Genomic DNA, 27,561 nt, shown 5'->3' with positions numbered 1-27,561 from the left:
AAGATACATTGTAGCATCAACAGTTATAAATAAAATGTTTAAAAAAAACAACAAAGCGGCATTTTTCCTAGGTCATAGCCAAGGTCAAACTAGAAACATCATGTTCATTCAAAAAGCCACTGTGCTTTTAAGTCATGGCAGAAGTAGCTGCAACTGAGTCTAGTTATCAGTCCCCAGAAATTCACTGTGTGCATATACCGCTGAACAATTTCAGTTAATTCTTTCACTAGTCACATTAATAGTATTAAAGTAACTTTTCAACAACTATAACTAATGATTACAATACTGGACTGATATCCCTCAATGCGTGATTTATACATAGATTAACTGCACTGTGAGAGGTTGATAAACGAGATAAAATGTAAATTAAATGTCGTCTGGAAGGAATCATTTTAGTATTGAAAGGCATCATCAAAGTGCTAAAACATCTTTGCAGCTAGATATACTGTATATACTATACTTAGAACTTTATTATTTGTTAAAACCATACTTTTTTTCATGGAACAACCTACTTCTCAAATCATACGCAACCACAAGAACTTGATGACATTCTTGTAAAACTAACTAATAATTTTGTCGCTTTCGATTGGCTCAGCAAAGAGGAAGTAATCCACAACTGTACATGCTCTTGGTATTTACTTCCGTTTTGCAGAAATGGCGGGTCTCGCAGCCGCAATGGACAATGATCTGGAAGATGGCGAGATTTCTGGCTCAAACTCTGATTCAGAAATGGGAACTACACTTAATGATCGATCCCAGGTAAGAATTAAGGATAGCAAAGGGCACACTTTGATAACCGCATGCATTATGACTTGTTTGTGAATTGTTGTGGCGCTCTTGTAGTTTACTGTACGTGTTAGCAATCGATAATTGCATTCAACACTAAACATAGCTTGCTTGCTTTGTCGTGATTAGAAATTGTGGCTGGCTACTCAGTGTTTGGAGGAATGCGTAACGAATTGTAACTAGGAAGAAATGTTATGAGTGCTACTTAGCTGGCTGCTATGCATGGTAGGTAGCCACCATTTTCCATCTCAAATGTGAGGGACTGGCCCATTTTGTTAAAATGGGTAGATGGCTAACCTGGCTTTTGTGTCAACAATGTATAAACTGAATTAACTTAACTGAATGTTCATCTTAAATGTTTCTTGCCTTAGATGCCTGAACCTACAGTTTTCAGTGGCCAGTCTTTCCAGTCCAGGGCCGTGCCACAGTCAACCCAATCAGTGACAAGCTACCGTAACATCATAAGAACAGCAGACTCCAGCGATAGTGACCATGATTCTGACGAGGATGCGTCGCTGTGGAGGAGGAAACGTCAGAAGTGCTCTAACGCTCCACCACCCGCAACTTTTGCCGCCGGGCGCGTAGGTACCCAGGTACAGCCTAGTGCCCCGGGAGGCCGCAAAGTCAATAACATCTGGGGCTCCATAGTCCAAGAGCAAAGCCAGGAAGCAGTGGCAGCAGAGCTCTGTATTCTTGGGATGGAGGGCAGTGTTAGCATGGCAAGCAGAGACGTGGAGACCTATAACTACGTTTTGGCTCGAAAGCTTATGGATAAAGAGAGGGAGCTTGAGGAACTACAGCAGAATCAGGGTGAGGTCTCCATGTTGAATGCTCAGCTGGATGAGTATATGAAGACCCGGGGGGAGTCAGAGAGTGGAGGTGGCCATTCTAAGAGGAAGCGCTCAGCGAAAGAGCGACTGGGCCCTAGAGCAGAGATGGACATCAAAGGCCGATATGAGATCACGGAGGATGACCCGGAAGATAGGGTCATAGATGAGATTTCATACAGGTGTGTTAAACCAGCTGCTACAAATTTCTCTGATAGCTTGTTAAACTCCATGTCCAAGCCATATGTCCTAAAAACATCTTATTTTTCTTTCATAGGGTCAACAAAGTCACACAATCATACAATAACCTGGTACTAACTTGCGGATCCTTCTTTTCTCTTCAAGGCTTCAAGAGCCCAAAAGGGAATTAATAGAGCGTGTTGTTAGTGTCATTGGAAAGAAGAAAGCAATAGAACTTCTTGGAGAGACCGCAACACTTGAGGAAAATGGTGGTGTATACACTATGGTATGTAACTGTATTGATATCAGTAATTGATATTGAATTATATTGTGTATTTTGATGGAAATGGTTAAAATCACAATTATGTTCAAGGCTTGGTGTCCTAAAACTAAAGAGTTACCTTTGATGTCCCAATTAATCGTAATATATTCTATTGAAATCTTCTTGTCTTTTGTAAAGGCTGCTCAAATGGAGTACTGTGTCTGCATGTCATTTAAGGCAGGGTAGGCAAGTTTTGCAAAACAATCAATTTTAGCTCAAGTTCGAAAGGATTCGAACCAAAATATTCCACCCCCTCCCTTCAAAGCTACCCCTTCCAAACACATAAACACGCTGCCTGACTGCTGCCAGGAGGTAGACAGACAGACAGACAGACAGACAGACAGACAAGTAAGCCCGTCCAATCATTGCATTCGGTCTGAATGCCGTCCAATCATTAGTGCCGGTCTAACTTTAATGATTGATCATGTTTGTTACAGCCCAGAGATACTGGATTGATTAAATTTTACCGTAAACCATTTAGATTTATTGGTTGCCATCAGGATGTGAAGTTTATTTCAGCAAATATGAGAAAAAGTGTTTCTCAACTGCATTACCTACCCAGACTTTAAGTGCTTATTTACCTCTCCTGGGTGTTTTCCTCCCCTGTAGGATGGCAGCAGGCGACGAACCCCAGGTGGGGTATACCTCAACTTGCTCAAGAACACCCCCAGCATCCTCAGTGAGCAGATTAAGGTAAGACACATTTTCTACTTCTTAAATGGTTGACTTGATGCATGCACCTATAGTATACTGGCATTATTAGCCAGCATCCTATCTTTAAGTTTTATATGTATTTCAACCTTTTGAATAATTAGTTTTTTGTTCGTATTATGGTGTATTAACATAGATGCCTTTTTTGTAAAACAAATAGGAAATATTCTTTGATGAAAACCAGAAAGAACAGAAGAGTAAAAAATCTGCCCAAAAGAGAAGGCGACATGTGGTGGCCAAAAAGATGAAGCAGGCCATCAACACACTGAACATGCAGGACCATGATGATGTCTCCAGAGAGACTTTTGCAAGTGATACCAATGAAGCCTTGGAGTCTCTCGAGGAGGTTGCTGAAGAGGACCAACCAGAACCTGCCCAGGGAACTGAGGAGACACCGGTAGTCTACAACTCCACTGACCTTGAGGTTTTTTGAGCCAAAGGAACTTGTGCTTGTTGGACTAAGAACATTTCATGAAACTGGATGAGAGATAAATGATGATGTTTAGATAAAGGACTGAAAGCACTGTAAATTACTGTTCTCGCCTGTGTTGCAGTACTATTAGTACTAAGTACCTGCTTTCCTTGTCTAATAGCTTCTAAGTTGAAGACAAAAACTAGGAATTGCTCATTAATATTATTATATTTGTATCTTAAAATGCATCCTGAAATGCAGCGGTTTTCTTTTTTGGGGGGGGGCGGGCGAATATATAATTTTGCCCCCATAGTATACATGTAAGATACATATTTGGAAGTATCCTACTTTTATTGCAAAAACACATGGCCATGTCCAAAGAAATATAGAACTGCTTGCTACTTGCCACTGTGTATTAGCAAATGTCAGCTTTATGCAAGTTTCTCTTAGACCAATCTTCAGTGTTTGAGATACCATTCATTCCCCCCCCCCCCCCCTTTAGGTTTGACCTTATGTCTTGAATTGTGTAGAAATGCATGCATCTAGGGGAGGCTAAAAGTAAGAGTGTAGTTCATTGCATTTCCTAATATGTGTGGTGTTTGTTACATTGAGCCACAGAAGTGCACTAGTGTCTAAATGAGAAGCCATTAACACTTTGTGGACATTTAATCCGTCTTAACTACACATTCCTGGCTAAATATCACAGAATGGACAATTGCTCAAAAATAAACTTTTATTTCCACCTATCGTTGAGCCTTTTTTTCATAGCCTTCTACAGAAAGTTTAATAAATCAGATTATTCCAACACAATTAATGTTCATCTCAAATAGAATTAGCTGTACGCTGTCCTAGATGTTTGCACAGCTGACAAAAGAGCTCTGATGAAATTATTATTGACCTTCAGCTTCCAACAAAGTGTAGCACCCCTTTACCAAACTGTATTTAATGGACTGCAAACAGCACTTAATATGTCTGGCCATATGTTGTCATGGTGACAGGCTGGTAAATGTGTCATTCTAAAGGTTGAAATGGGTTTTCAGGCTATATAAAATATATTTTGTATACTGTACTGTTTTTCTCCAGAAGAGCGTGACTCATTATGACCTTGACCATATTCAATGAAAACTTCAGAATTGCTGAAATAAACTGCAAATCTGAATCATAAGACGGGTACGTTGGAAAAAAGAGACGTGGAATTGTAGAGCTCATGATTTATCATTTGTTAAAATTACAAAATATAATCCATTCAATACAACTCACTCAGTTTACAGAAGTTGAACAAAACAATTATCTAAGTCTTTAAGATGAGGAGAAAGACAAAGCTTTGTCTTTATCCAAAACTGACTGAAGTACTCAATACATTTATACTAGGGTTGTAACGATACACTCAGCTCACAAAACAATACGTATCACGATACTGGGTGTACGATACAATACGTATCACGATATTTTGAACAACATTTTAAATTAAACTGAAATTCATTTAACAGATTTATTTCCAAAACAAACATTTTCAAGAATTTTCTTTGTTGTACATACAATTTAGTTAACTCAGTTCATGCGATTTCTGTGAATGCAATGAATGCACGCATGACGCAGGTGCAGAGTAGGTCACGCACTGGTAGCTCAACCAATAGGATCAAACAGACGTCATATTGTAAACATATTGCCATAACTCTACGATACATATTGTAAAAAGGTTGAATTGCGATATATTGTTCCACGATATATTGTTACAACCCTAATTTATACTACTGTACATTTATCAAAAACCATTGGAAATTAGTTAAGTATTTAAGTAGTACATGTTTTACCATCCCTCCCCCATTCTGCATAATGGTCCAATCAACTTGCAGTCACTTAAACGCAATTTGACAAAACACCACACTGTTATCTATTAACCCTTGTGTTATCTTCGGGTCATTCTGACCCATCAGTCATTGTGACCCACCGTCGTATTGCGACAAATTTACCTCATACAAAAACAAAGTGAAGCATTTTCTTTTAACTGTCGGGCTGTGTCAGACCCCCCACATTGGAATGGTTAAAAGAAAATTATTTGTATTTGTTTTTGTATTGGGTAAAATTGGGTAAACACAACGATGGTTCGTTATGAACCTTTGGGTCATGTGACCCGAAGGCAGCACGAGGGTTAATAACACAAACAGCTAAGCTCACATCTTGAGTGTGTACAGAAGTCGTCGTTCAACCTTAGTGATATGAAATCCTCTTGTCCCATCTGGTCCATATGGGAACCGAATGACCCCGAAGGGTAGCGTATCCCCCATTCTCTTGTTTCCTAGACGACCCTGTCTAATACTACTGTCATCGAGCATAGACGCTTCTACGCCAGATAGCTCGCGCCTTTGAGCCCTTGGTTTCTGGATGTTGCAAATATTAGTTGCATTGTGATGGTTCCGCCGGTTCAACTCAGGGCTAGTGTCGGGACTCATCCACACCTCGGAGACCAGGAGTGGGGAAGCTCGGGGGACAGCTGGGAGGGACGTGCGGAGGACCCTAGGACTGGAGCGGGGGCTTGAACGTGGGCTATTCCATGGACTGCTACACACTTGGCCTGATGAGAAGTGAGGAATGTGGAGTGGGGAGCATGAGGCCACTTCCGATTCAGACGAGCTGTATGCTGAAGAGTCATCCCCTCTGTATTGGAGCTGGTTCATTCGGCGGTTGACGATTTCTACACCTTTACAATTGCCTTTTTCCTCAACCAGGTCCAACCCTGCTTTCTTTTTTAAGGTTTTTCCTATTAGAATAACTTTCACTGAACCTTCCAACTGGGACAGCTGGTTATAGGCCCTTCCAGCACCTTCTAGGTCTTCATACTCCACCAGAAAGCTCTCCTGAGAACAAAGTTCAGGATACCTGTAACTATTCCTTTGCACCTCTGGTGGGAGCTCCCTTCCAGGCCTGAAGACCTTGACTGTGCAGATGCTTCCAAAGGGCTCCAGGATGCTGATAGCAGTTTCCATAGTGCTACTAAGAGGTTTAGGGACCTTAGTGTCAGAATTAGGAGAGACATCTGACAGGTTCCAGACCAGCAGAAATTTGCTAGGTACTTGAGCCAAGAGAGACTCTGGTACTGGGTCTTTTCGCCTCACCTTGTTGCCTTCCTCGTTGAGTTCTAGCTTTGAGGAGTAATGTTGGAGGGCATAGGCTGTAATCCTCCAGTCTTTGGTCAGATGCTTCATCTAGTCAGAACATAAAATGTATATTATTTCATTTCAATGTGATGTATAGGAAACAAAGTTTAACTATTTTGAATTGATATAGTACTATAAGTGAGGAGACGATGATGTGAATTCTTTAGAGAAGAAAGATAAAGCATCTTACCTTTTTAAAAGATGTCAGAAGCTTTACGTTCACATAACCCATCTTATTTCTTCTGACATGTTTCAGTAAGAAAGTATCTTTGGCTAGGTTGTCATCTGAAAGATAGTGTTCAATTTGTGCAACCATTTTCCTGCTGACATTTGCATCTGGAGCTGCCCAGTCATCCAGTTCAATGTCATAAGCATTTTCATTGTAGACAAGTCGATTGATGAATCTAAGGAAGAGCAAAATATGACATAATGACTGTCAGATCACATTTTGTTCTGTAATTGTCAATGTGTTGAACATTTAACCTTCAACTCAGTGACGAAAAAAAATTGCTGTAGATTTTTTTTAATCACATCTAATAATTAGGATGCTTTAAAATCGAATAATGTTTTCAACCTCTTAAAAACATTGACTGTAAACAAACATTTCTTACCTGTCATCACTTAATATGGGGCTCTCCATTCCTTCCTCTTTGTCTTCTGAGAACTTTACTGAGATTAGTGAAAATGTCTCATCAAAAAGATTAAGCCATGCATCCATAAGATCAACAGACACAAAGTCATCACACTGCTCCCTTGCTTCCAGATTTATAGGCTTGAGCAATTCTGATAATCAAGGCTCTGGGCTGTCAAGTTGAAGTATATTTCCGCTTCGTGAGCCACAACACGATTGTCTGTCAAGGACCATTCGGTATTGTATTGTGCTGCTGTAAATCCCCATAAATGGGCATATCAGCGGTTTCACATCATCTGATTCATTCAGACCTTTTGATAAGAGGTACAAAGCAGTAGGGGGGGAGTTACCAAAAATAGCAACCTATAATTGGCAGAAGGAAGATGATTTTATCATTCAATAGAAGGCCAACTGTGAATTACTACTGCTATACAATTACTATATATACACTATGACACCATACAAAGACACTCCTTCAAATTAGTCCTGAATAATTTAGTGCCTTAAAATGATCTTCTATAGCCACACTCACAGTTGAGTTCCATACTGCCTCTGAACATCGTCAGCACAAGAACTTTGTCAAAACCTTCACAAAATGTGGTTCCATGGCCTTAGATTACCGTACCTTGCACAATGCCAGTTGGCTGGAGTCAGGTAAAACTCACCACCATCGGACTATAAAGCAGAAAACATTCTCTGGAGTTATAATTACCCTTTATCATATGGTAGTCTGAAAGACTTATTTTGGTTTGACAGATGCTGGAAGAACAGCCCAAATGCATAGTGCTAATTACGGTTTGATGAAGGAATTATGAAAAAATCCCAGTTGCTGTATCCCTTTTCAAATAACATTAAAGGTATAAATGCCAATGTGACACAAAATCTAGTTTGTTAGAATAAGCATTCATCAGCATGTATTTTTGTTTGTTTTTTAGATGTGTAATGAGGCTAGCCTGGTCCTAACCGGACTCTTGTACATTTCATTTGTACAGAGAGTCTGGCCTCGCTCCATTGACAAGCGTTGACTTCCTTGTAGACGGGTACTCTGTTTAAGTTTAAAACTATTGGATCTGCCCAGAGCCACTCTGATCTGCCATAACCAATCGCTAGCGTTCGCCTTAGCCAATTCCTTCACCACTACTGTAACAGAGCTAGCTGCCGTAGCTGGAAAATCAAACTGTTCCCGAACCCGTGGGGAGGAGGGCCACAACATCATCCACCAACAAAACTCAGCAAAACTTGTTCTTGCTCTGGCTTTAGCTTATGGATATTCGGCAGCGTTGCCACAACGGACCCAATGGCTTCGCTCGCATCTTTCTCCGCCGCCATTACGGAACTACAACACAAACTAGCGCACGACAGCCACTCCCTCTGTTCGCTGATTGGCCGGTAGAAAATTAACCGGAGATCTGACTTACCTCATGGCCAGACCTAGCACAGAAGCAAAATCAAAATTGAGCGGAAGTACGTAGGAGGGCAGAGCCAGGCTATAATGAGGCACCATATTCATGTATTTAATCAAACTCACAATTAGATTTACATAAATATCTTGAGTATTCATTTCAATAATAATACAAAAGTATACAATAACAATAAGAACAGACACAATGAAACTAACAATTAAAAAGGTAAGTTTTAGGCCCATTTTTTTAATGGCCAAGCGAAGGAGCATTTTTGATGGAAACAGGTAGGTAGTGAGTACCACTCCTTAGGAGCATTGCATGAGAAAGCCCTTCCACCCATGTTTTTTTATTTGCAGAGGCTGGTACAGAGTGATAGAGTCAGCTGACCGAAAAGGGAGGGAGTATGAGGTGTATCCAGATCACAAATATAAACTGGGTCCAGCCCATGCACTGCTTTGAAAGTTCACGTCATCATTTTTTAAATCAATTCGAGATTAGACTGACAGACAGTGTAATTTAGAGATACCAGGGGTAATGTACTGATGTGAAGATGAGTGGGTCAGGATGCAAGCAGCTGAATTCTGTGTGTACTGTAGTTGGCCGGCAGACCTACAAAAAGGGAATTACAATAATCAAGCCTGGATGAAATTAAGGCGTGAATTAGCCTTTCAGGCAGAGACAGAAAAGGCCTGACACAGGTAAAATTTCTGAGATGGAAAGATTTTACTTTGGTAATGTTTTCTAAATTGGCAAAACAGAGTTGTGCATCATAGAGTACACAGAGGTTCCGCCCTTGGTTCGCAGGAGTAATTGGGCAGTCATCCACAGACAACGTTTCAAGTTATTACATTTGTTGACAGCAGTCGGAGTGCCAATTAAAACAGTTCCCATTTTGGAACCATTCAATTTAAAAACATGATTCCTCCAGGTTTTGATTTCCAGCAAACAAGCAGAGAGTGTTGAGGATGCTAGTGAACAGTCCGGCAGAGTGCTGATATAAATCTGGGAATCATCAGCATAACTATTATAACCTAGCCCAAACCTCTGAATAATCTGTCCAAGAGGGAACATATAGATACTGAACAGGGTAGGACCCAGGACTGACCCCTGCAGAACACCCTGACGCATTTGAACAGTCTGGGATAATGAGGAATAAATGTATTGTTTAAACATAGCTAGGTCAGGAGGTCATCTCAGATATCTGTCATTCATCTCCCTGTCATCAGATTTGAAACCCAAGCTCAAATTTGACCATAACCTGTTCCACTGTAGCAAATACCAGTTGAGTATCATGGGAAAAACAATTAATCATTGGGATGAGACCAAGGTGAGAGAGGTTTGTTGTCATAAGTATGGGTGTTACACTGTAAAACAAGCAACTTCAGGAAGGATAAATGCATTGTGATCCCATGCTAAGAAGGAAGTATACGTAACAACCAACTTCTTATGGAACACCAATTCTTAAGCCAATTACTGGTCCCAAAGGCAATGGTACCAGACACTCATCCGTTTTAATGCACTCTCAAACATGGCCATCTAGTGACAACTGCCTGTAACTGTTTCAAAGCATGACCTCCACATGTCAACATGACAATGGGCCTATAGAGACACTCCTGGGTAATATTTTAAGGTGTGCCCACATGTTTAGGGCAAACATTAAGTCAGATTATGTTAATGTTTAATCATACAATTGTATTACTGTATGTGCAAATATCTTACATATTTACACTGCTCATGCGCAGCAATTGCAATCACATTTTACATTTAGTCATTTAGCAGACGCTCTTATCCAGAGCGACTTACAGGTACAGGGACATTCCCCCCGAAGCAAGTAGGGTGAAGTGCCTTGCCCACACAACATCATTTGGTTGGCATAGTCGGGAATCGAACTAGCAACCTTCTGATTACTAGCCCGATTCCCTAACCACTCAGCCATCTGACTCCCATACAAAAAGAACCCAAACAATTATCTCAGTCATATCTCTTTTATATATTCTGATCAACTTTTGTATTGTATTAATGTGCCTCTCATGCCTAGTTAACATCAACCTTTGAATGGCCTTAATGTTCAACTCAAAAACACTTTCAACTCTCAGTCATAAAGATCCAACAGATACTGGTAGAGGTAATGGCAATGTTAAAAAGAGAGTAACTTCAATTGTATTCATTATAATTAAATTATTTTACTTACATACTTTCACTATTTACATATTACACATTTGGTTACATTTAAATTACATAATAACATTACAATATTATCTTACCCTAATCACTTCAGTTAAATTCAACAGTAAAGTTAACAGGCTCCCAGCACCAGGCTCCACCTGAGAATTCAACCCACAAACATTTAAGTGCTTGAAACTAATCTCAGAATATATTTGACGGCAGAATTACATGGTGTATGGTATTCCCCTGATAGTAGTTCATGGTAATTATAGCGTAAGCTGCACCAGAGTGCCAGAATGGTGGGTTTAGGAGAACATGATGGCTTATCTGCAAATCACAAACTCCAAAGTGCAAGCTGACAGAACTGAGGTATTTGATTGTCAGACATGCTTAGCTGGCAAGTTGTAGCATTGATAGGATCACAGCCATAGTCAGAATTAATGGCTGCTACACATTTATTGTTGTTTATGAGTAAAGAATACACAAACATTTGTGAGCATTTGTTCCCTTTTTTTATTTATATTTTTATAACTTGGTTTGACTAAAAGTGACTGTAGAACTCCAACTCAACTCTTCCAAACAAGTAAATAAGGAGTCAACAAACAACAAGCAAACATTGCTTATAGGTGTAATGTGTAATTTATCTTTAACTCCTGTGTGAAAATCTGGTTGTCAGAAACACAAAGAAGAAAAAATAGCTTTGTGTGTAAATATCAGTTCTGTTCACAAGATAATTAGGGATTCAAGTTACTGTATGACCTCATGATGGTACTTGATAGATTGATGGTTGAGTGCTCTGTACAGCTTTAGCTTGAGGGCTAAGTAAACCAATAATGAAGTCACACTTAATAATACGTTTGTTTATCAGTTTTAGCTAATGTTGGTTTCTTTTACTTGTGGAAAACAGGTTTGACTGAATACCAGTGAGTTTGTACCTTTGCACTGGACAAAATGGAATGTACTGGAGCCTACTTATTCCTGGCAACAACCAGAATTCTTAACTACCGAGTACTGACAGGTATTTAACCCAACTTCAAATTTAGGGAAGACCCAAAGGGGGTTTGTCTTAGCATATACAGAAAACAAATAACCTCAAACTGAGATGTCTGAAATGTTCAGAGATATTCATGCATTTAAACAATATTGAAGAAATTCGTAAACCTCATGTCACAGATAAGTGATCACACGGCACCAACTTGGACATGTTACAGTAAAATTGGTGTGTTTGGTAATGTAAACAAAGCGTTTGAATCTTCTTTTCTACATTTCAATTTAATTTAAAAGCGTTTGAGATCGTTTCACTAAGTGGGGCCTATTCCATACCAAAATAATGTATATTTTTTCTTAACTAGCCTATTTATAGTATTACTGTCAATTTAAGATGACATCGACTGTAAACAACGTAAACAAGACAGATTTAAACGTGCAAATGAAATTATAGGCCTTGTCTATTGTAGCCTACCACATGTGGTTATTTGGCGCGTCACAGAAAACGCATTCCAACTATTTTGAATTTTGTCTCGAATGCGAAAGTTGAAAGGACGTATTGCGTTGCAGCTCGCCATTGGTTTGGTCTGGTCACGTTGCTTATACATATTAATTAGCGGCCATATTAGTCAACCCCTCTCTTTCATTCGGTTGAGACAAAGTAAGATACATGCATGCGCTTTGTAGATTTATTGCCTTTTTATCCTATTCCACTGCTTGGCATAATATTATTTTATGTTTACTTGCGCCTGTTGGAGACAGGCAGCATTTGTAACCTCTGTCTAGGTTAGCTGAATCCTGATACGTGTATTTCACATGTAGGCTATCTTTCAGCTAACCAAATTTGGCGCATGTGTCGGTCATTTTTCTCACGTAATAGGCCTATACATGCATTTTACAGGTTACCCGATTCTGTATATCATTTTAACCTCTATCTAAATTGTCCATTTGTTTTTCCAGTTTTAATTAGCCTTTCTGCTTTACAATGGCGACCGTAACTTCAACTCCGGCCGGCCAGAGAATAAGCACCCGCTCTACTGCCGGTAGCACTCCGTTGAGCCCCACGAGGATATCCAGGTTGCAAGAGAAAGAGGAATTATGCAATTTGAACGACCGTCTTGCAGTCTACATCGATAAAGTCCGGAGTCTCGAGTCAGAAAACAGTGTTCTTCACCTCCAAGTTTCTGAGAAGGAAGAAGTAAGAAGCAGGGAGCTTACTGGGTTAAAATCGCTGTATGAAACCGAGCTCGCAGACGCCAGAAGATCTCTTGATGACACCGCTAAAGAACGCGCGAGGCTTCAGATTGAATTGGGAAAGATCAAATCCGAACATGAGCAGTTACTGCATAAGTAAGTCACTGCATAATTTATTTTAAAACACGTGTATTTGCCAGTTGATATTAGTGCCTTGATATAGGAATTGCAATATTTGTATCCGATTGATGCAACTTCGGATTGACGGCGGTGTCGAATTGTATTTGATTAAATTGTAGATGTTTTTCGCGCAAGTCCAGTGACTAGTAACATTGTAAACGACCAAAGCGCCAAATCAAGTGTGTGGAGCAGAACATATATACATAGTAAATGTACAAAGAATGTTGGGATCTAGATGGGTTTTCGAGACATGTACTTTTTTCAAGTACTTTTAAATTTAAATATTTAGATTCGGTCACAGAGTTGTTTATAGATAGCGGAATAAAAGCTTTCGTGAGACTGACTTTTCCAAGAGCCACACCTATTTTGATAGTATGGGGGAGGGGCGCCCACCTTAATTCTTGACCGTTGAATGGATTTTATAACGTCACTGCAAGTTGAGCTAGTTTGAGTAGTAGACTCATCCATTGCTCATAGTCACTACTTTTATGCATAGCCGTTCTCATTCCAACTTTAGATTGTGCTTTCGATTAAAACATTTATAATTTAAGCAATATAAGAAATGGTAGTGATTACCAACCTCATGAGTTTTTTCTTTACAATGCGTTCTGTTTGTTTGAGGTAGCCCAATGTATTTGGGCTCGGTCAGTTAACTCCAAATTTCCTGTAAGGAAGTCAAGGAATTCAGTTTTTACTCGGCCCCAGAGCTGTCAAATATTTCAGTCATAGTCGGCAGCGGAAGACTGGAATGAAGTTAAGTTTATAAATGCTCTGCCGTTCCTAAAAGCCACTTACTAATCCCAAACATTAGGACTCACTTTACCCTCCGACTCTATGTTTCAAATCAGAGATGGGTAGATTGATTGAATGAAACATTAGGTTTATGAAAGACTGCACTCAAGCTTCATTTAGCATTTTTACTTGAATTATACAATACAGATAAGGTGTTCATGGGACATCACCAAGCAGATGAATGGACTGTTTTAACTTAATTTTAGGTACATATTGTATTGGCCATTCACATGTCTTTTTCTGATTTAGATTTTAGCGGTAGTATCCATACATTTCTATCCTCATGTAGTGTCTGATGCATACATGGTCAATAACATATTTTGAAGTTAAGTCTGTTTCTCGGCCAATGCCTCCTGCCTGCTTCAGATTTAAAGTTTCTAGTTGTATATATTAGTAGGCTGGTGAATGTTTACCAGTCATCGTGTAAAATGAACAGTTTTTTACCTTTTGTCACCAAGATGTACGCAGTTGTTTCACACACAAAAGCACAAGGACAGAACATCTTGGTCTAATGGTGTCTCAAAACATCTGTTAAATGGAATGATTTGCTCACATGCAAGTGATCTAGTGGCTTTGCACAGCTATGCATATGTTTATCTTTGGGACATGGAGTACTTCTAACTTTGAACTTACTTTAGGGTAACCACTTTCCTTGTGAGTTTCCTACATATTGGTAACTTACAAACATTTTCAATTGGCCTAGGTGAATGTTTTCTAATGGACCAGTTTATTTCCCCCCTCTACATGTTGCGGGCTAGTCTGAATAGTGGATTAGTGGATATTGCCTCTAATGTGAAGTACCTAACTTGACCAACATGAGTGAGGAAGATTGTAGTAAGCAGTTTGATTGACTAAAGCACACACTCTACACCTGTTGTGAGATTCAACCAAACAGGTGGCTTTTTATTTGGAACTACTCCAGCCATTACCAAAACATGTGCTCCACCGACCCTAAATGGTTTCTTGTCGGACGACTAACTACTTCTAAGTCAATCTTTTGGAGGCTGTTTTCTTAACAGATAGAAAAACCTCTTGAATGGCAGAATGCTTAAAACGATGAAAATTTGGGAAACCTGTTTGTTTGAATGAAATGTGAATGTAGAGTTGTTTACGAACCTCAGTAAATTGTAGGTCCATCATGGAATCTTTGAGTGACTCAGATACACCATTCTTTTTCAGTTCTTGTTAAGCAAGTTGACATGGGTGTTAATGCAATTGTTGCACATAGTTCAAGTGATATGGTGCTGCTAGGTTTGATATTGCTTGCTAGGCTGCCCTACTATGTTCACAGAAGAGTATCATGTATAGATTGAGTTGGGGACAGTTAGTAAGGCAAGTGGGAGTTGGGACGACCTGAAGCAAAGAGGCTTTTCACAGCAGAGTTACAAGGCAGCTGCAAGATGTCACTGTTGTGTACAGTTACAGATGAGGCAGCTGTTCAACCAGTTTCCAACAGAAAATGGTCTTTTGTCTACAATGGGAGTTCGGCTAGTAGCTGCATGTGCCTAAAAACCTGTTGCATTGGTTGCCTTCTTTCTATACCGATTCCTTTTTGTTTGTCACTTTTTTCCTGGTGTTACATGATTCTCACCATCGGTATGTTTTGACTGTGACATAGTTTGAAATACTCTGCTAAGTAATTTAGATTCACCAAGGAAGTGAAGGTTGTGAAATATGTTACCATCCGAGTGTGCTTACAAGTAGGGCTGCAACTAACGATTATTTTAATAATCGATTAATCTGTCGATTCTTTTTTCGATTAATCGATGAATCGGATAATTAAACAAAAACAAAAAAGCATTAATTTCCAACCCTTTATTCAAAAACAGAACGGAGTGCAAATCCACAGTGCAAAAAATCTTCAGAATGTGCACAAACAGGCACACAATTTTGAAAAAGTTATTAATATTAGCGTGGATTTAATGCTATTTTCCAAGATGAGCAATTTATTTGAGTTTTGTTTAAAATGTAATTGAAAATTGAAAGGTTGTGGATGTAGGCCAGATTTATTAGAATAATCTGGTGTATATTTAAGACTTTTTGACACAATTTTGAAAAAAGTTAAGATTTGCAAGGATTAAGCTATTTTCAAAGATTAGTGATTTTCTATCATTTTATTTGAAACTTCATTGAAAAAGTAAAGGCTGTGGAAGTATACCAGACATTAAGATACTCTGGTGTCTGTTTGAAGTTTTATATTCCTAATTTTTTTTTCAAAATGGTATGGGTTGTTTTCACCCGGTCCCTAACGCGATGCTGCAAAGTAGCGTCTTCCGAATGTGAGACGAATGTCGAACATGAAACTAACTTCACCTCGGTCAATTAACACACTGTTTCGATGTATTTAGTGTGAAATGCTCCCACACCTTGGATGACTTGGGTCGTACTGATTTCTCTGCCTCCACCATGTGTTTCAGAACAACTCAGTTTTTACTCAACAACGTCTCTCCGATGGCCTTTCCTCTACCTCCGCTCCGCGCTCAACTAAACATTTTTTTTTATACTCAAACATCTCCGCGACATATTGAGTGGCATAATAATTGCGCGACACAACGAATCGATAATGAAATTCGTTTCCAACGCTTTTAATAATCGATTTAATCGATTCGTTGTTGCCGCCCTACTTACAAGGAAACATGTTCTTGACACAGGATGATTTTCAACTCATGAAACTGAAAAGGTTGTCATTTTTTCCCATCATTAGAATTCTTGGACATGGCAGCTTGCAGGTTCAATACCTTTTCCTTCCCCCATGTTTCTTGCAACTGTGTGTGAAATAGCAGACATTCTCTATGCATTCCACACATACTGTGCTCGCCCTAGGCACCACTACAACTCAACCATACCTCGTGCTCCCAAGCAAATCTGGAAAAAAGTATTTGCTTTGCAGTCAAGAAGGGGCATCCCAATGAAGAACTTAAAAGCTATTCATTTCAAAAGCAGCGGCGGTGTACGTAAAGTTAACACAAAGTTGTGCAACATATATTAAAGTATTACTGTTCAGAGTGTGGTTGAAAATCAGGTGCGCTACTATGTGAAATGAAGATACACTTGTAAAAAGTAAACTTTGTATATCTCCCAACACCAGCTATGTTACCAATGGTAACATTTTGCTTGCTCCATATGATGAGAACCACTGTTTTCAATTGCTCAATCATGCTTTCAGTCTTTTTGCACAGTTCTCATAACATAATATGCAGACATGCATGTATGATTGAACACGAACAAACTGAAATGGACACAGACCCATACCAAGGCCATACTGGTTGACCCCTGACCCGGCAGCATGAAAACACATTCTCACACAAATAAATTTATGATGAATTTTGACAGTTGGCGGGAACCAGTTGTCTTTCATAAATATGAATTCAAATATGAATATATTATCTTAATTTCAATGTTCGTTGACTGATGAAATTAAACCTATAATTGCCACCTAAACCTTCTGAATGCACTAATTTCAATTGCATTGACAATGTTCACGCTTTTACTCTTCCTAGCCAGGGAAACGTATGGCATCACTGTGTTCTGTGTCGGCCATGGGACAGAGGAAAGTCTCATCTGGACCCACACCAGGGTTGAGCCTCTTCAAAACACCCAACAAAAAAGTCATATCCTGTTTCCCCCCCATACCCCACAGAGCAGTGACTTGAATTTATGGGAAATGCAGACTAATGACACTAGCTGTTAAATTATTACAGGGAATGTCCAGATGTTTAAAAGGACTTATGGTTGGTGAATGTTTTTTTTTTAAACAATGTATTGAAGGGATGTTAAACTTCTGGTCGGATTTTAGGTCTAAAAGCCAGTGGGAGGCATTTTTAAACAAACTATTACAATGCACATACTGAAAATAATTAGTTCTGTGGCATTACATCTTTACCATGTTACCAACAATGGCACAAACTTGACAAGTATGCATAAATGTTCCTTATTTGACTGGACTTCCTTTGTATAATAGTGTAGATCAGATATGATATCACTACACAAACACCCCCCTCCTACAAGTAGCAGGTGACTTCTCAGACGTTCACAACAGGCACCCCCACCACCCTTTAAAACCCCTTAAATCTCCAACCTAAGCCTTACCACCACCACCACATTCTACATCATAAATACACATACAAACAGCATGGCTTCTACAGTCAGTACCAAGTCCTGTTCCTTTGCCTCCTCTCCCTGTAGCTATGCAAAAAAGGACTCTGAGGCGGCTGGAGCCCAGGCCAGGCTGAAGGACCTGGAGGCCCAGGTCAACACCAAGGAGGCCGTGCTGGCCACTGCTCTTTCCGAGAAGAGGGCCCTGGAGGCCAGCCTGGCCGACCTGCAGGGACACATCCAGGAGGTGAGAATGGCAACATTGTTGGACTGGCAGTTATCACCCGAGGCGCAGACTTTTTAAGACTTAATGACTGCTTAGAAAGTATGTTGATCTGGGTGTTATGTGATTCCCATGCAGTAATGTTTAAAGATGTTTTCAGATTGTGTTGTGAAAAGCACATTTTCGAGCATGCATAGGTTTTGAGTTACCAGTAGAGGGCAATCTAGCTTCATCCATCCATTCACTAACTACATTCATATCTAAATCCTTAAATGATCATTTGTCTAAGGAGATGAAAATATGAAGATATTATAATATTGACTCACCGGTAGATTCATCTTCATAATAATCCAGATTAAAATAAACAAATGCTACCGTACCTTGGCTTCATGTAAAACCAGGGCTACGCATCTTCTGAGCTTGCCTTGTTTTGGTTCCACAGCTGGATGCTGGTCTGACCTCAGCAAAGAAGCAGCTGGGCGATGAGACGCTGCTCCGCGTGGACCTGGAGAACCGCTGCCAGAGCATGTCTGAGGAGCTTGAGTTCCGCAAGAATATGTTCCAGGAGGTACATTTCCCCGACCTTCACAAATTCACTTTGATTACTGTGATGTCAACGCAAACTAGTTTAATTCAGCCAGTCTAGCTTGTCATTTAGTATACTGTATAATATATCAGTCAGTTGCGTAATACTACAAACATAATGTAGTGTTATTTACCTCAGCTAGTCCTTGCATGGCTCAGTACATCGGTAGCCCTCTAGTGTGTAAGGCTTACGTTAGACTGGACAGATGCATCACCTTTTAGGTCCAGGACCTTCTCATGCTGACATTTACAGACTTCAGATTATGGGCTGCCTCCGTTGATATGATGGTGATGGGGTGACCTGTGCCCCGCCCCCGGGGGCAGACTCCCATTGTTCGTAGGGTAGCTTATCTGATTATCTCTATTGATGGGCGCCCTGACTGAATGACTGCACTCGCTGACCTGAAACCATCAGCACCACAGTAGACTGTCTCGCTTCCTCCATCATGCTGTGACACTCTTGTCTGGCTGTGAGCCATTTGCGCTTGTTAAGTATTTTCCAAATTATTAGGTCATTGTTATGTGCATAAAGGTACTTAAATCATAAATAATTCAGCTGATTTGATGTACTTGGCTAGGCCAAAAGTTGCCTTGGTGATGGTAAAACACACTTCCTATGGTGTAGTCTGTAGACGCTGCCTTCATCACACAACTTAAATCCTAGCTAAAAGAAATGTGTTGTTTCTGAAATGTGCACCTCATTCTCCAATAAATGTTTTGCCTTTTGTTCCGTCCTAAGCATGCATGCATCCTCATCAAATCACCTCCGTTCAACAGTGGACGTTCGTATTCAGGGATTTATACACCTTGCCATACATTCTTTGTTCCAGTTCCTCAACTTTGTACCACTAGTGAGTGGTTTAACCCCAGACCCTTCTGTCTGCTGTGCTCCAGGAGATCAAGGACACGCGGCGTAGGCATGAGACTCGTCTGGTGGAGGTGGACTCCGGGCGCCAGATGGAGTTCGAGTTCAAGCTATCCCAGGCCCTCACCGAGATGAGAGCCCAACATGACGAGCAGGTCAAGCTCTACAAGGACGAGATGGAGAGCACCTACGTAGCCAAGGTGAGGGGACCGATGTTATCAAAACCGCACACCCAAGCTGTGAAAAGCCTGTGCACGTATACATGCAGCTTGAACAAACAAGTGCAGACGCCTGTCATTTTAAGTGTGGTAGACTGTTCTCTTTAGAAGTAACTTTAAGCCAACATTGAGTGGAAGAATTAACTTGACACCGTTGTCAATGGTTGCATTCATTGTGTGTGTGTATAGATTTGAGCAACTTAACAAAATGTTCAGCAAAAAATGAAGGAAGGCAATGTACAAACACTGTCTTTGAAGACTTCTCCTTTGTCTGGCCAGAAGCCGCCCTTCACCCATCAGAATCACTTCCTCATCGAAAGGTGTCGAAAATATCTTGTTTGACCCTCGTTTATATCTCTCCCAACTCCACCCATCTTTGTTTTTCTGTCTAAACGGATCAGTTGGAGAACGTGCGCCTGTCATCGGAGATGAACAGCTCGTCGGCCAGCATGGCCCGTGAGGAGCTGAGGGAGTCGTCCCTGCGCATGGAGAGCCTGGCTGCGCAGCTGGCTAGCCTGCAGAAAGAGGTAATGGCCTGCCGACATACACCACTGGGTAAATGTAGACACAAGTTTGGTAAAATGGTGACAATGACAGGGTTAGGAAATAAATTATGGTTTTCAAAGAATTCTGTATGAAGTCATGTGGAGCAGATATTCTCATTTGTGTGGTCACTGCTTTGAATGTTTCAGACTAATGTGTGTCAACCACAATGGGGGAGCTATTCCATGCTGATTGTCAGGAAAGTCAATCAAAACTGAGATTGGGGGCATTGCTTTGTAGCCTGTAATGGCATAATAACTAATGATACTACTAGGCCAGTTTATCCGCGGATCCTTAGTCTTAAATTCCGTAATGTAAAAAAGTCCTTGCCTTAAAAATGTAACTGAGCCGAAATATTTTCACTCATTTCTTTTTTGAAATCGTCTTCTCAGGCTCTTTTGCAGAGATTGAGCCTTTTATGCACCCTTTTCGTAAGTCCACATTGCACAGCGTTGTGACGTGGGTTCCGGTGTAAACTTAGTTCCGAGTTTTACAATTTTCTTACAATGGGGATCAAAGCTTTCAGTGCAGTCACTGCCTAATGTTTAGTCAGCTACTCAGACTTGTATACAAAAATACATTTTCAAAATGGTCTTAAATTTCACTGCATGGTATTAAAGTCTTAAATCCAACTGTCCTAAACCTGCAGATACCCTGTAGACATTATACACGTTATTTTAATAGTTAACCATTTGTTAGCACCGTGTCACATTAACCAAAACTATATTATTTAAAATAATGGTTAATGTAATAACAGAACTGACTAGGTACTATTTACAAGTTTTGAGTGTCGTAAGTGGTCACCAGCAAGTTCTGACTTGCCCCAGGAGAGATACTAATGGGAAAGTAAAAAGATTTCTTAGATGAATATACATTTGGATCAAAAGCAAATGCATATCTTCAAACTGTGTAGTTCTTTAGCATCAAAACATCCCATCCCAGTTCTAGAAGGAAGATTTAGAAGGCTGACCTCCCCAACCCCTTTTTATAGACACGTGGCTGGCAGGATCGCATTGGGGAGCTGGAGGCGGCGCTTGCTCAGGAGAAGGAGGCTGGTCGCCGCATGCTGGGCGAGAAGGAACGGGAGATCGCAGAGATCCGCGCCAAGATGCAGCAGCAGCTGGATGACTACGAGCAGCTCCTGGATGTCAAGCTAGCGCTGGACATGGAGATAAACGCCTACCGCAAGCTATTGGAGGGCGAGGAGGAGAGGTGAGGAGATGGAACACACCCCACACGGGCCAATGCATATAGGAAGCAACTGGAGCAGGCGTGGATGGGAGGGAGATAAGACATGCACAATGCGTAGAAGAGGCTGCTTACGAAAGGTTGGAGTTTGTAGAGGCAGGAGCAGGCACAGACATAACCCATTGCCTACAGGAAGTTACAGAGTAGGGATGGAGGCACTGTGGACAGACTTGGAAACACGCACACACAACTTTGCAGAGCTGACTCCATTGAGAACATCCCAATGTGTATCTAACATCCACTTGACCTTCACCACCCCCTCCCAACTCCCCAGACTGCAGTTGTCCCCCAGCCCATCGTCCCGTGTGACCGTCTCCCGGGCATCCTCCAGCAGCCGCAGCATACGCACGGCACGGGGCAAGAGAAAGCGTGTGGACGTGGAGGAGCGCGAGGCAAGCAGCTCAGTTTCCATCTCCCACTCGGCCTCTGCCACTGGGGCTGTGTGTGTGGACGAGCTAGACACTGATGGGAAGTTCATCAGGCTGCATAACACCGGCGATGAGGTGAGGCACGCCAGGGCACTTGTGAGGGGTCTGGCTTGGGCGTAACTGTCGATTGGCTGTGGCCAAATGTCTGGGTTGAGTTTTTAGTGTATCTTGTACAGATTGTGTTGTACATGAGCATGTTGTGCTCACGTGACTTTTTTTTTTTGTACTGTCGAACAATCGTGTGGGGACTCGAGGGCGCTGACCAGGTTGCTGATCCCCCGCAATTCTATATATAGATGTATATATTGCTACGCCTCGCTACGCCACCCAACTCACGCCCGGGGTCTCACGAATTTGCATAGGCTACGTGTGCGGAGATCACACGCTTGGCTACGAGTTAGTCGGAGGCTCCCTCTCGGGAAGGAATCTCCGCACCCAACCAAACCACGATGTCACAGACGTTCACCGGGCCTCCAAACACAACCTCAAGGGATCTTTTTTAGCAGCAAATGTTTATAGGCCCTTTTTTGGGCAACACATAGTTTATCGATCACTTATTCCTTGGCTACATTTCCCTCCCGGTTAACGCCCTTCCCACCCAATAACAAAAAAAACATTCAAGGGCTCTCGCCCGCCCTTATTCCCCCCCGTTAGTTTATCTGTGAGACGCAACACCGCACCTATCGAGAGAGTATATGTGTCTGAACAGACGAACACTTTAAGACCCTGTTTCGCGTAAACACCAGCTGGGCAGTATCCGTGCCTAAATGACTGGTCGCGATTCCCGGGGAACTCACCTGAGTCTAGGCGTGGGGCGCTGAGTGGATCTCTTGGTCTCGAGCGAGGGGCGCACAAATGGGCGGTAGGGCAACGACTATCTTTTCAAATTTTTATTGGCAGATTATTGGAACAGAAACAAAAGTGTAAAAAGAAAATAAAAAAGGAAGCTAACCTCCTTTACTAAGGCCGACAAAGAAAATAAGAAAACGCAGACCCTGGGTCACTAGTAAAACAGCAAGTAACAGATGGTCAGTACAACTGACAAAAAGAAGCTCTTTGCTAAATCAGGCACAGGTGTACACTCAACAAAAAACAGGCTCAGAAAAAACCTCGACTTCTCGGCTCACGACTCAAGAAGTACAGAGAGAGTATTTTCACCCCCAACTTTCATTCTTATATCTTTCAATACGGGATGGCCCTGTCTAGACTTTGGGCCATACATGACGCAGGTATCTGTCTATTACACACGTTTCCTGTATTCTCCAAAAGGTCAAATGTGGTTTTATCTATGCAAGCATTTCCTAACCACATCCTCTGCATCTGTCATACTGAAAAATTCTGCCTTAAACTTCTACACATTAGCAATTCCACATATCCATTTTAAGATGCACATCTACAATGTATTTAAAATTCAAAAAAGGTAAAAAAAGGTTCCAAAACATTTGCAAGCTATTTCTTAACATTCTTTAAAACATTATCCAAGCACTTTCTTATAAAAAATTTGCCAATGCACATTCTTTCTAATAAAACACATGCGTATGCTAGAGATCAAAACTTCTCTTGAAAACACCAAACTTGGTATATGTATGCACGGAAAAATGCAAAACCTTTATATATGTATGCAAGCATCTACAACTTTTTAATGCACAACTTGGATATACGTATGCACAAAGTCAAACACATTTGCCAAATGCACACTTTTCATTAATAAGCATTATTCTTCTTTTTTTCCCTCTCAAAATTGTTTCTCCAAAGTCCATCAAAACGAAGGCTCCTTTAGGGGCGTTCGACAGTACTTAGTTGCTAAAATAATGATGCATGATGTATATACTGTTCCTATAATACCATGTACTGTTTTCTTTCCAGGACCAAGCCATGGCGGGTTATGAGTTGACCAGGACCATTGGAGAGGCCTCCGCCACCTACAAGTTCACCCCCAAATATGTTTTGAAGGCTGGCCTGAAAGTCACGGTGAGACTACATGCAATGTACAAGGCACAATATTGTGTCACAATTGTCTTTTCCAATTTTGCTCAAATAGTTTTTCCTAACACTTGTCTCCTTTGGCCTTGTCTCAGCTGTGGGCATCCAATGCCGGGGTGAGCTCTAGCCCCCCCTCAGACCTGGTGTGGAAGGCCCAGCCGTCCTGGGGGACTGGGGAGGATGTCCAGGTGGTGCTGATCAACCCTCAGGGAGAGGTAGGAGCCTCAACACACAGAACCTCTTCCTACTTGCATACATAGTCTTACACACACCGCAGAAACCTAAACTATCAATTGGCTGGTTGATATTTTGCCTATTCACCAATGTATGACCTTTTTGAATAAAACCCTGATATTTAAGGTGATGCATAGAAATGGGGAAACCCCTTCAAAGCTGATGCCAAGACTATTACAAAAGTGTGACAGATGCACAGTGACAATCACACAGTCAGAGTGGGCACCATGTTGCTAGGTTGGGGCTGCTACTAAAAGTACAGTAGTTCACTGACTGGGAGAGGGGAAAAAAGCTGCAGTGTCTTCCATGAGGCACCAGAGGGTGTCTGGGTTCTACTTTTCATACCTCCTGAACTCTCATAAACTGAGCATCTCAACTACATTTCACATCAGTGATTGTGAAGGAATGGAACACCTTAACCCTTGTGTTATCTTCGGGTCATTCTGACCCATCAGTCATTGTGACCCACCGTCGTATTGCGACAACTTTACCGCATACAAAAACAAAGTGAAGCATTTTCTTTTAACCGTTGGGCTGTCTCAGACCCCCCACATTGCGAAGGTTAAAATAAAATTATTTGTTTTTGTATTGGGTAAACACAACGATGGTTCGTTATGAACCTTTGGGTCATGTGACCCGAAGGCAGCACAAGGGTTAAGAGAGCTTGAGGTTCAATTAAAGAGCTCCAGCAAGTTTGTAGAAGTAATATAATCCACCAACACAGCATATTGTACTATCCACAGGAAGTAGCTAGGAGAAGCACCACATACAACACAGCTATGGAGGAAGAGCCGGGCGAGGAAGAGGATGACGAGGGAGTGGAGGTCATTGAGGAAGACCTCTTCCATCAGCAGGTAAGCGGGCCAGGGAGGACAACCTGCTGCAAACTGCATTGATTTCTCAAAGCGATAAGCTAGAGTTGGTGAACCAGTAGAACCTTGCTCCATACAGCTAGCTCCAAGTTAGCTTTGCTTGCTGTGACGGACAACTCATCCGCACAGTGATACACTTTCCTGTTGCTTGTTTCCTTGTTACAGTTTTACCTATGTTAACATCCAGTTGCACCTTACACATTTCTTCATGTTATAACATTACAAATGACACGTACTCTTGTTTTATCATAACACATAACATTGCTTTATTAACTTTGGATTTCAACAGTAGTTCTACCCTAGTTACCTAGGTTTTTATTTATAGGAAATGTCTTTTGAGAGGTGAATTCCTGACGCATTATGTTATTCAGTGTTACATTATTGGATAATAGAAAAGTAGTTGAAGTGTTAAAATAATGTTCTTTTTTGGTATGGGGTGGTGTTGTGACGCCTCCTGTTTGCAGAGTGGGCTAGGTCAGCCATATCTGTTTGGGGGGGGGGCAGTTTCAGACATCCTAGTAGGTTGACATGCTGATGAGACTTAGGACTGTCTGTGCTTTGTTTCCTTTTTTTCCTTTGTTTTTATCATTATGTTGAGTACTAAATCCTTATCTGCGCATCCTGCCTGAGTTGTCATCGTGCCTCCTTGGTTATCCCTTACAATTGGCCAACAAACCAATGAGAATGGGGAAAAAAGTTATTGTTGTATTTGTACAAGTGGCAGGCCAGTTGTAAACTAAATGTGTTGCTGTATCCCATAATAAATCTCAACTGTTTTGATTCCTGTTTTCAGGGAGACCCGCGTGCCACCAAGAGGGGCTGCTCCATCATGTAATCACACACCAGCAATACACTCAGCCAGCTTCCCACTCCTTCTAAACCAGTTCTAGCTGCCAACAAAACTACCACAGTACTATTTTTGTACCTTTTTAGTGTATTATAAGAACCGTAAGAATCTTTTTTTCTGATCTTAGTTTTTATGACTCCAAGATTGTAAAACTGCTTTTTTGGTAAATTTTTTATTTGTGACATCACAATGTCATGATTTGCTTTTTTCGAAACCAAATTGTTTTACAGTCTAGAATGTTTTTTGTTTTTGGCTTAACTTCTTACAGCTCTGTGAAGAAAGGCAGCTCGCAAAATAGTCTTTTCCTCAAGGTGCTGTGACTGTTTGTTTTACATGTGTACTCTTTTTAAAGATGAAACATTTTAAAAGCCTCTTTATAGGATGTACCGTTTTTAATATTGTAGTGTCTTGTTTCATGTAGTTAGTCAATTTGCTCAAATTGTTGTGGTTTACTCTTCATATTGTGGGGGTATCAGTATTCAACTGAGAACTAGTTGCCATGTGCCTACATTTGTGTTTCCTTACAAGATGAAGGTTCAATTCATTGATTCAATAGTTCCGATACCCCCCCCCCCCCCCCCCCCCGCCTCCACACACACAGAACAGTAATTTCTAACCTCTTGATTACCACTTTCTGGTCAGTACACCATGGCCATTCACTATTGCTAGTGCATTGTCTTGATTTGTCAAGATAAGGAATGTAATAAAACACTGAGACTAAACCAAGATGGCTTTTTGCTTAAATCTATTAAATCTCATTGGCTCCGATAACTTTTCTGAAAGAGCACAAACTATTTTGGTGGATACCTTTGTCTCATTTGGAAACAAATTCAAAGTGGACTTCTAGGAACTCAACATAAATAAATGTGTTTTCATGCTGGGTAAATACCAAGTACCTCTGCAGAAACAATACTCCATTGAACCTTTTTGTAGTCATTGGTGTTGGTCATAAGCATAGATTACTTAATTTCTTCAGATCATGGTTTTGAAAATTACCATTATTTACATATGGTAAAGGTGGCATGCATGCATTTTCTTCTGTAACCTCAATATTTTAATGACAAAATAAACAACAAATGTTGTTCTTTTGAGGTTTTAGAGTTTCAATGCTGTATTTTGTCTTCAACTTACTGACAGTACTGGTGGCACTTATTTCTCAGACTTGTGCCAAGGCCCATCTCTGAAGTACACAAAATCAGAGATCTACTGCTATTGGAACTGGGAAGATGACAGACCATTTATAATCATAAAGTGGTTGGCACTGCCCTCTACACTGCTATAACATGAAAATAAGAGAGTAATTGGGTAGAAATAATTTCTGTTCAAGCCATGGTGTGTGTCCTGAGTTAAGTCTGGCAAAAATGTTGTGGACTTGAGACTTGTCATTGTAAAAAATATAACACGAGGCAATGTTAGAGTTTGGAAGTGTTTGATGATATTGCTTATACAATAGCTGTACAATAATTGAAGAGGTAGAAGGAAGGGATAATCACCAAAACTTTAATCAAACTGTCAAAAAAGTAATATTTAAACAAAATGTGGTGAAAAACATAAATATGAATTGTCTTAAGTGCTCCAACAGCCATAAAATAAAAACAAAAAAATCTGAGTTATAGAGATCTGGTAGAATACAATGTCTTGAATTTGGTTGCTTCAACAGTAACAGTGTGT

At 40.8% G+C, this 27,561-nt stretch overlaps 3 protein-coding genes across 5 annotated transcripts; 2 read left to right on the top strand and 1 right to left on the bottom strand.

The window, feature by feature from the left end:
• Window positions 1-616: 616 nt before the first annotated feature.
• phax (phosphorylated adaptor for RNA export) lies at window positions 617-3,985 on the top strand. Its single transcript, XM_062484469.1, has 5 exons — window positions 617-759; window positions 1,158-1,795; window positions 1,959-2,079; window positions 2,725-2,808; window positions 2,987-3,985. The coding sequence occupies exons 1-5, from the start codon at window positions 655-657 to the stop codon at window positions 3,257-3,259; spliced, it is 1,221 nt and encodes a 406-aa protein (XP_062340453.1). The 5' UTR covers window positions 617-654; the 3' UTR covers window positions 3,260-3,985.
• Window positions 3,986-5,396: 1,411 nt separating this feature from the next.
• LOC134038812 (la-related protein 6-like) lies at window positions 5,397-7,222 on the bottom strand. The gene is made up of 3 exons (XM_062484392.1): window positions 7,008-7,222; window positions 6,587-6,800; window positions 5,397-6,444 (listed from the first exon to the last, which is right to left on the bottom strand). The coding sequence occupies exons 1-3, from the start codon at window positions 7,112-7,114 to the stop codon at window positions 5,413-5,415; spliced, it is 1,353 nt and encodes a 450-aa protein (XP_062340376.1). The 5' UTR covers window positions 7,115-7,222; the 3' UTR covers window positions 5,397-5,412.
• A 4,879-nt stretch (window positions 7,223-12,101) lies between these two features.
• Window positions 12,102-26,986, top strand: lmnb1 (lamin B1). Of its 3 annotated transcripts, none has more exons than XM_062483813.1 (12): window positions 12,102-12,244; window positions 12,544-12,933; window positions 17,935-18,091; window positions 18,510-18,635; window positions 19,547-19,717; window positions 20,137-20,262; window positions 21,270-21,490; window positions 21,801-22,029; window positions 23,821-23,925; window positions 24,033-24,152; window positions 24,915-25,025; window positions 25,837-26,986. In XM_062483813.1, the coding sequence occupies exons 2-12, from the start codon at window positions 12,569-12,571 to the stop codon at window positions 25,876-25,878; spliced, it is 1,773 nt and encodes a 590-aa protein (XP_062339797.1). In that variant the 5' UTR covers window positions 12,102-12,244; window positions 12,544-12,568; the 3' UTR covers window positions 25,879-26,986. The 3 variants fall into 3 exon arrangements, with proteins under 3 accessions (XP_062339797.1, XP_062339796.1, XP_062339798.1); XM_062483812.1 differs by lacking the exon at window positions 12,102-12,244 and adding an exon at window positions 12,251-12,401; XM_062483814.1 differs by lacking the exon at window positions 12,102-12,244 and adding an exon at window positions 12,352-12,369.
• The last annotated feature ends 575 nt before the right edge of the window (window positions 26,987-27,561 follow it).

This window comes from Osmerus eperlanus, chromosome 18 (assembly GCF_963692335.1).
Source record: "Osmerus eperlanus chromosome 18, fOsmEpe2.1, whole genome shotgun sequence".
Taxonomy (NCBI): Eukaryota; Metazoa; Chordata; class Actinopteri; order Osmeriformes; family Osmeridae; genus Osmerus; species Osmerus eperlanus.
The sequence above is the reverse complement of the archived record's forward strand: the minus strand, read 5'-3'. Positions and strand labels throughout refer to the sequence as shown.

Bases quoted from the DNA above. Each gene is read 5' to 3' on its own strand.
- lmnb1 (XM_062483813.1), top strand. From the start codon at position 12,569: ATGGCGACCGTAACTTCAACTCCGGCCGGCCAGAGAATAAGCACCCGC. The intron at 19,718-20,136 runs GTGAGGGGACCG...TAAACGGATCAG, and splicing joins AGAGCACCTACGTAGCCAAG to TTGGAGAACGTGCGCCTGTC. The intron at 25,026-25,836 runs GTAAGCGGGCCA...TCCTGTTTTCAG, and splicing joins AAGACCTCTTCCATCAGCAG to GGAGACCCGCGTGCCACCAA.
- phax (XM_062484469.1), top strand. From the start codon at position 655: ATGGCGGGTCTCGCAGCCGCAATGGACAATGATCTGGAAGATGGCGAG. The intron at 760-1,157 runs GTAAGAATTAAG...TTCTTGCCTTAG, and splicing joins CACTTAATGATCGATCCCAG to ATGCCTGAACCTACAGTTTT. The intron at 2,809-2,986 runs GTAAGACACATT...TAAAACAAATAG, and splicing joins TCCTCAGTGAGCAGATTAAG to GAAATATTCTTTGATGAAAA.
- LOC134038812 (XM_062484392.1), bottom strand. From the start codon at position 7,114: ATGGATGCATGGCTTAATCTTTTTGATGAGACATTTTCACTAATCTCA. The intron at 6,801-7,007 runs GTAAGAAATGTT...GCTCTTCCTTAG, and splicing joins CCCATATTAAGTGATGACAG to ATTCATCAATCGACTTGTCT. The intron at 6,445-6,586 runs GTAAGATGCTTT...TGTTCTGACTAG, and splicing joins TTCTGACATCTTTTAAAAAG to ATGAAGCATCTGACCAAAGA.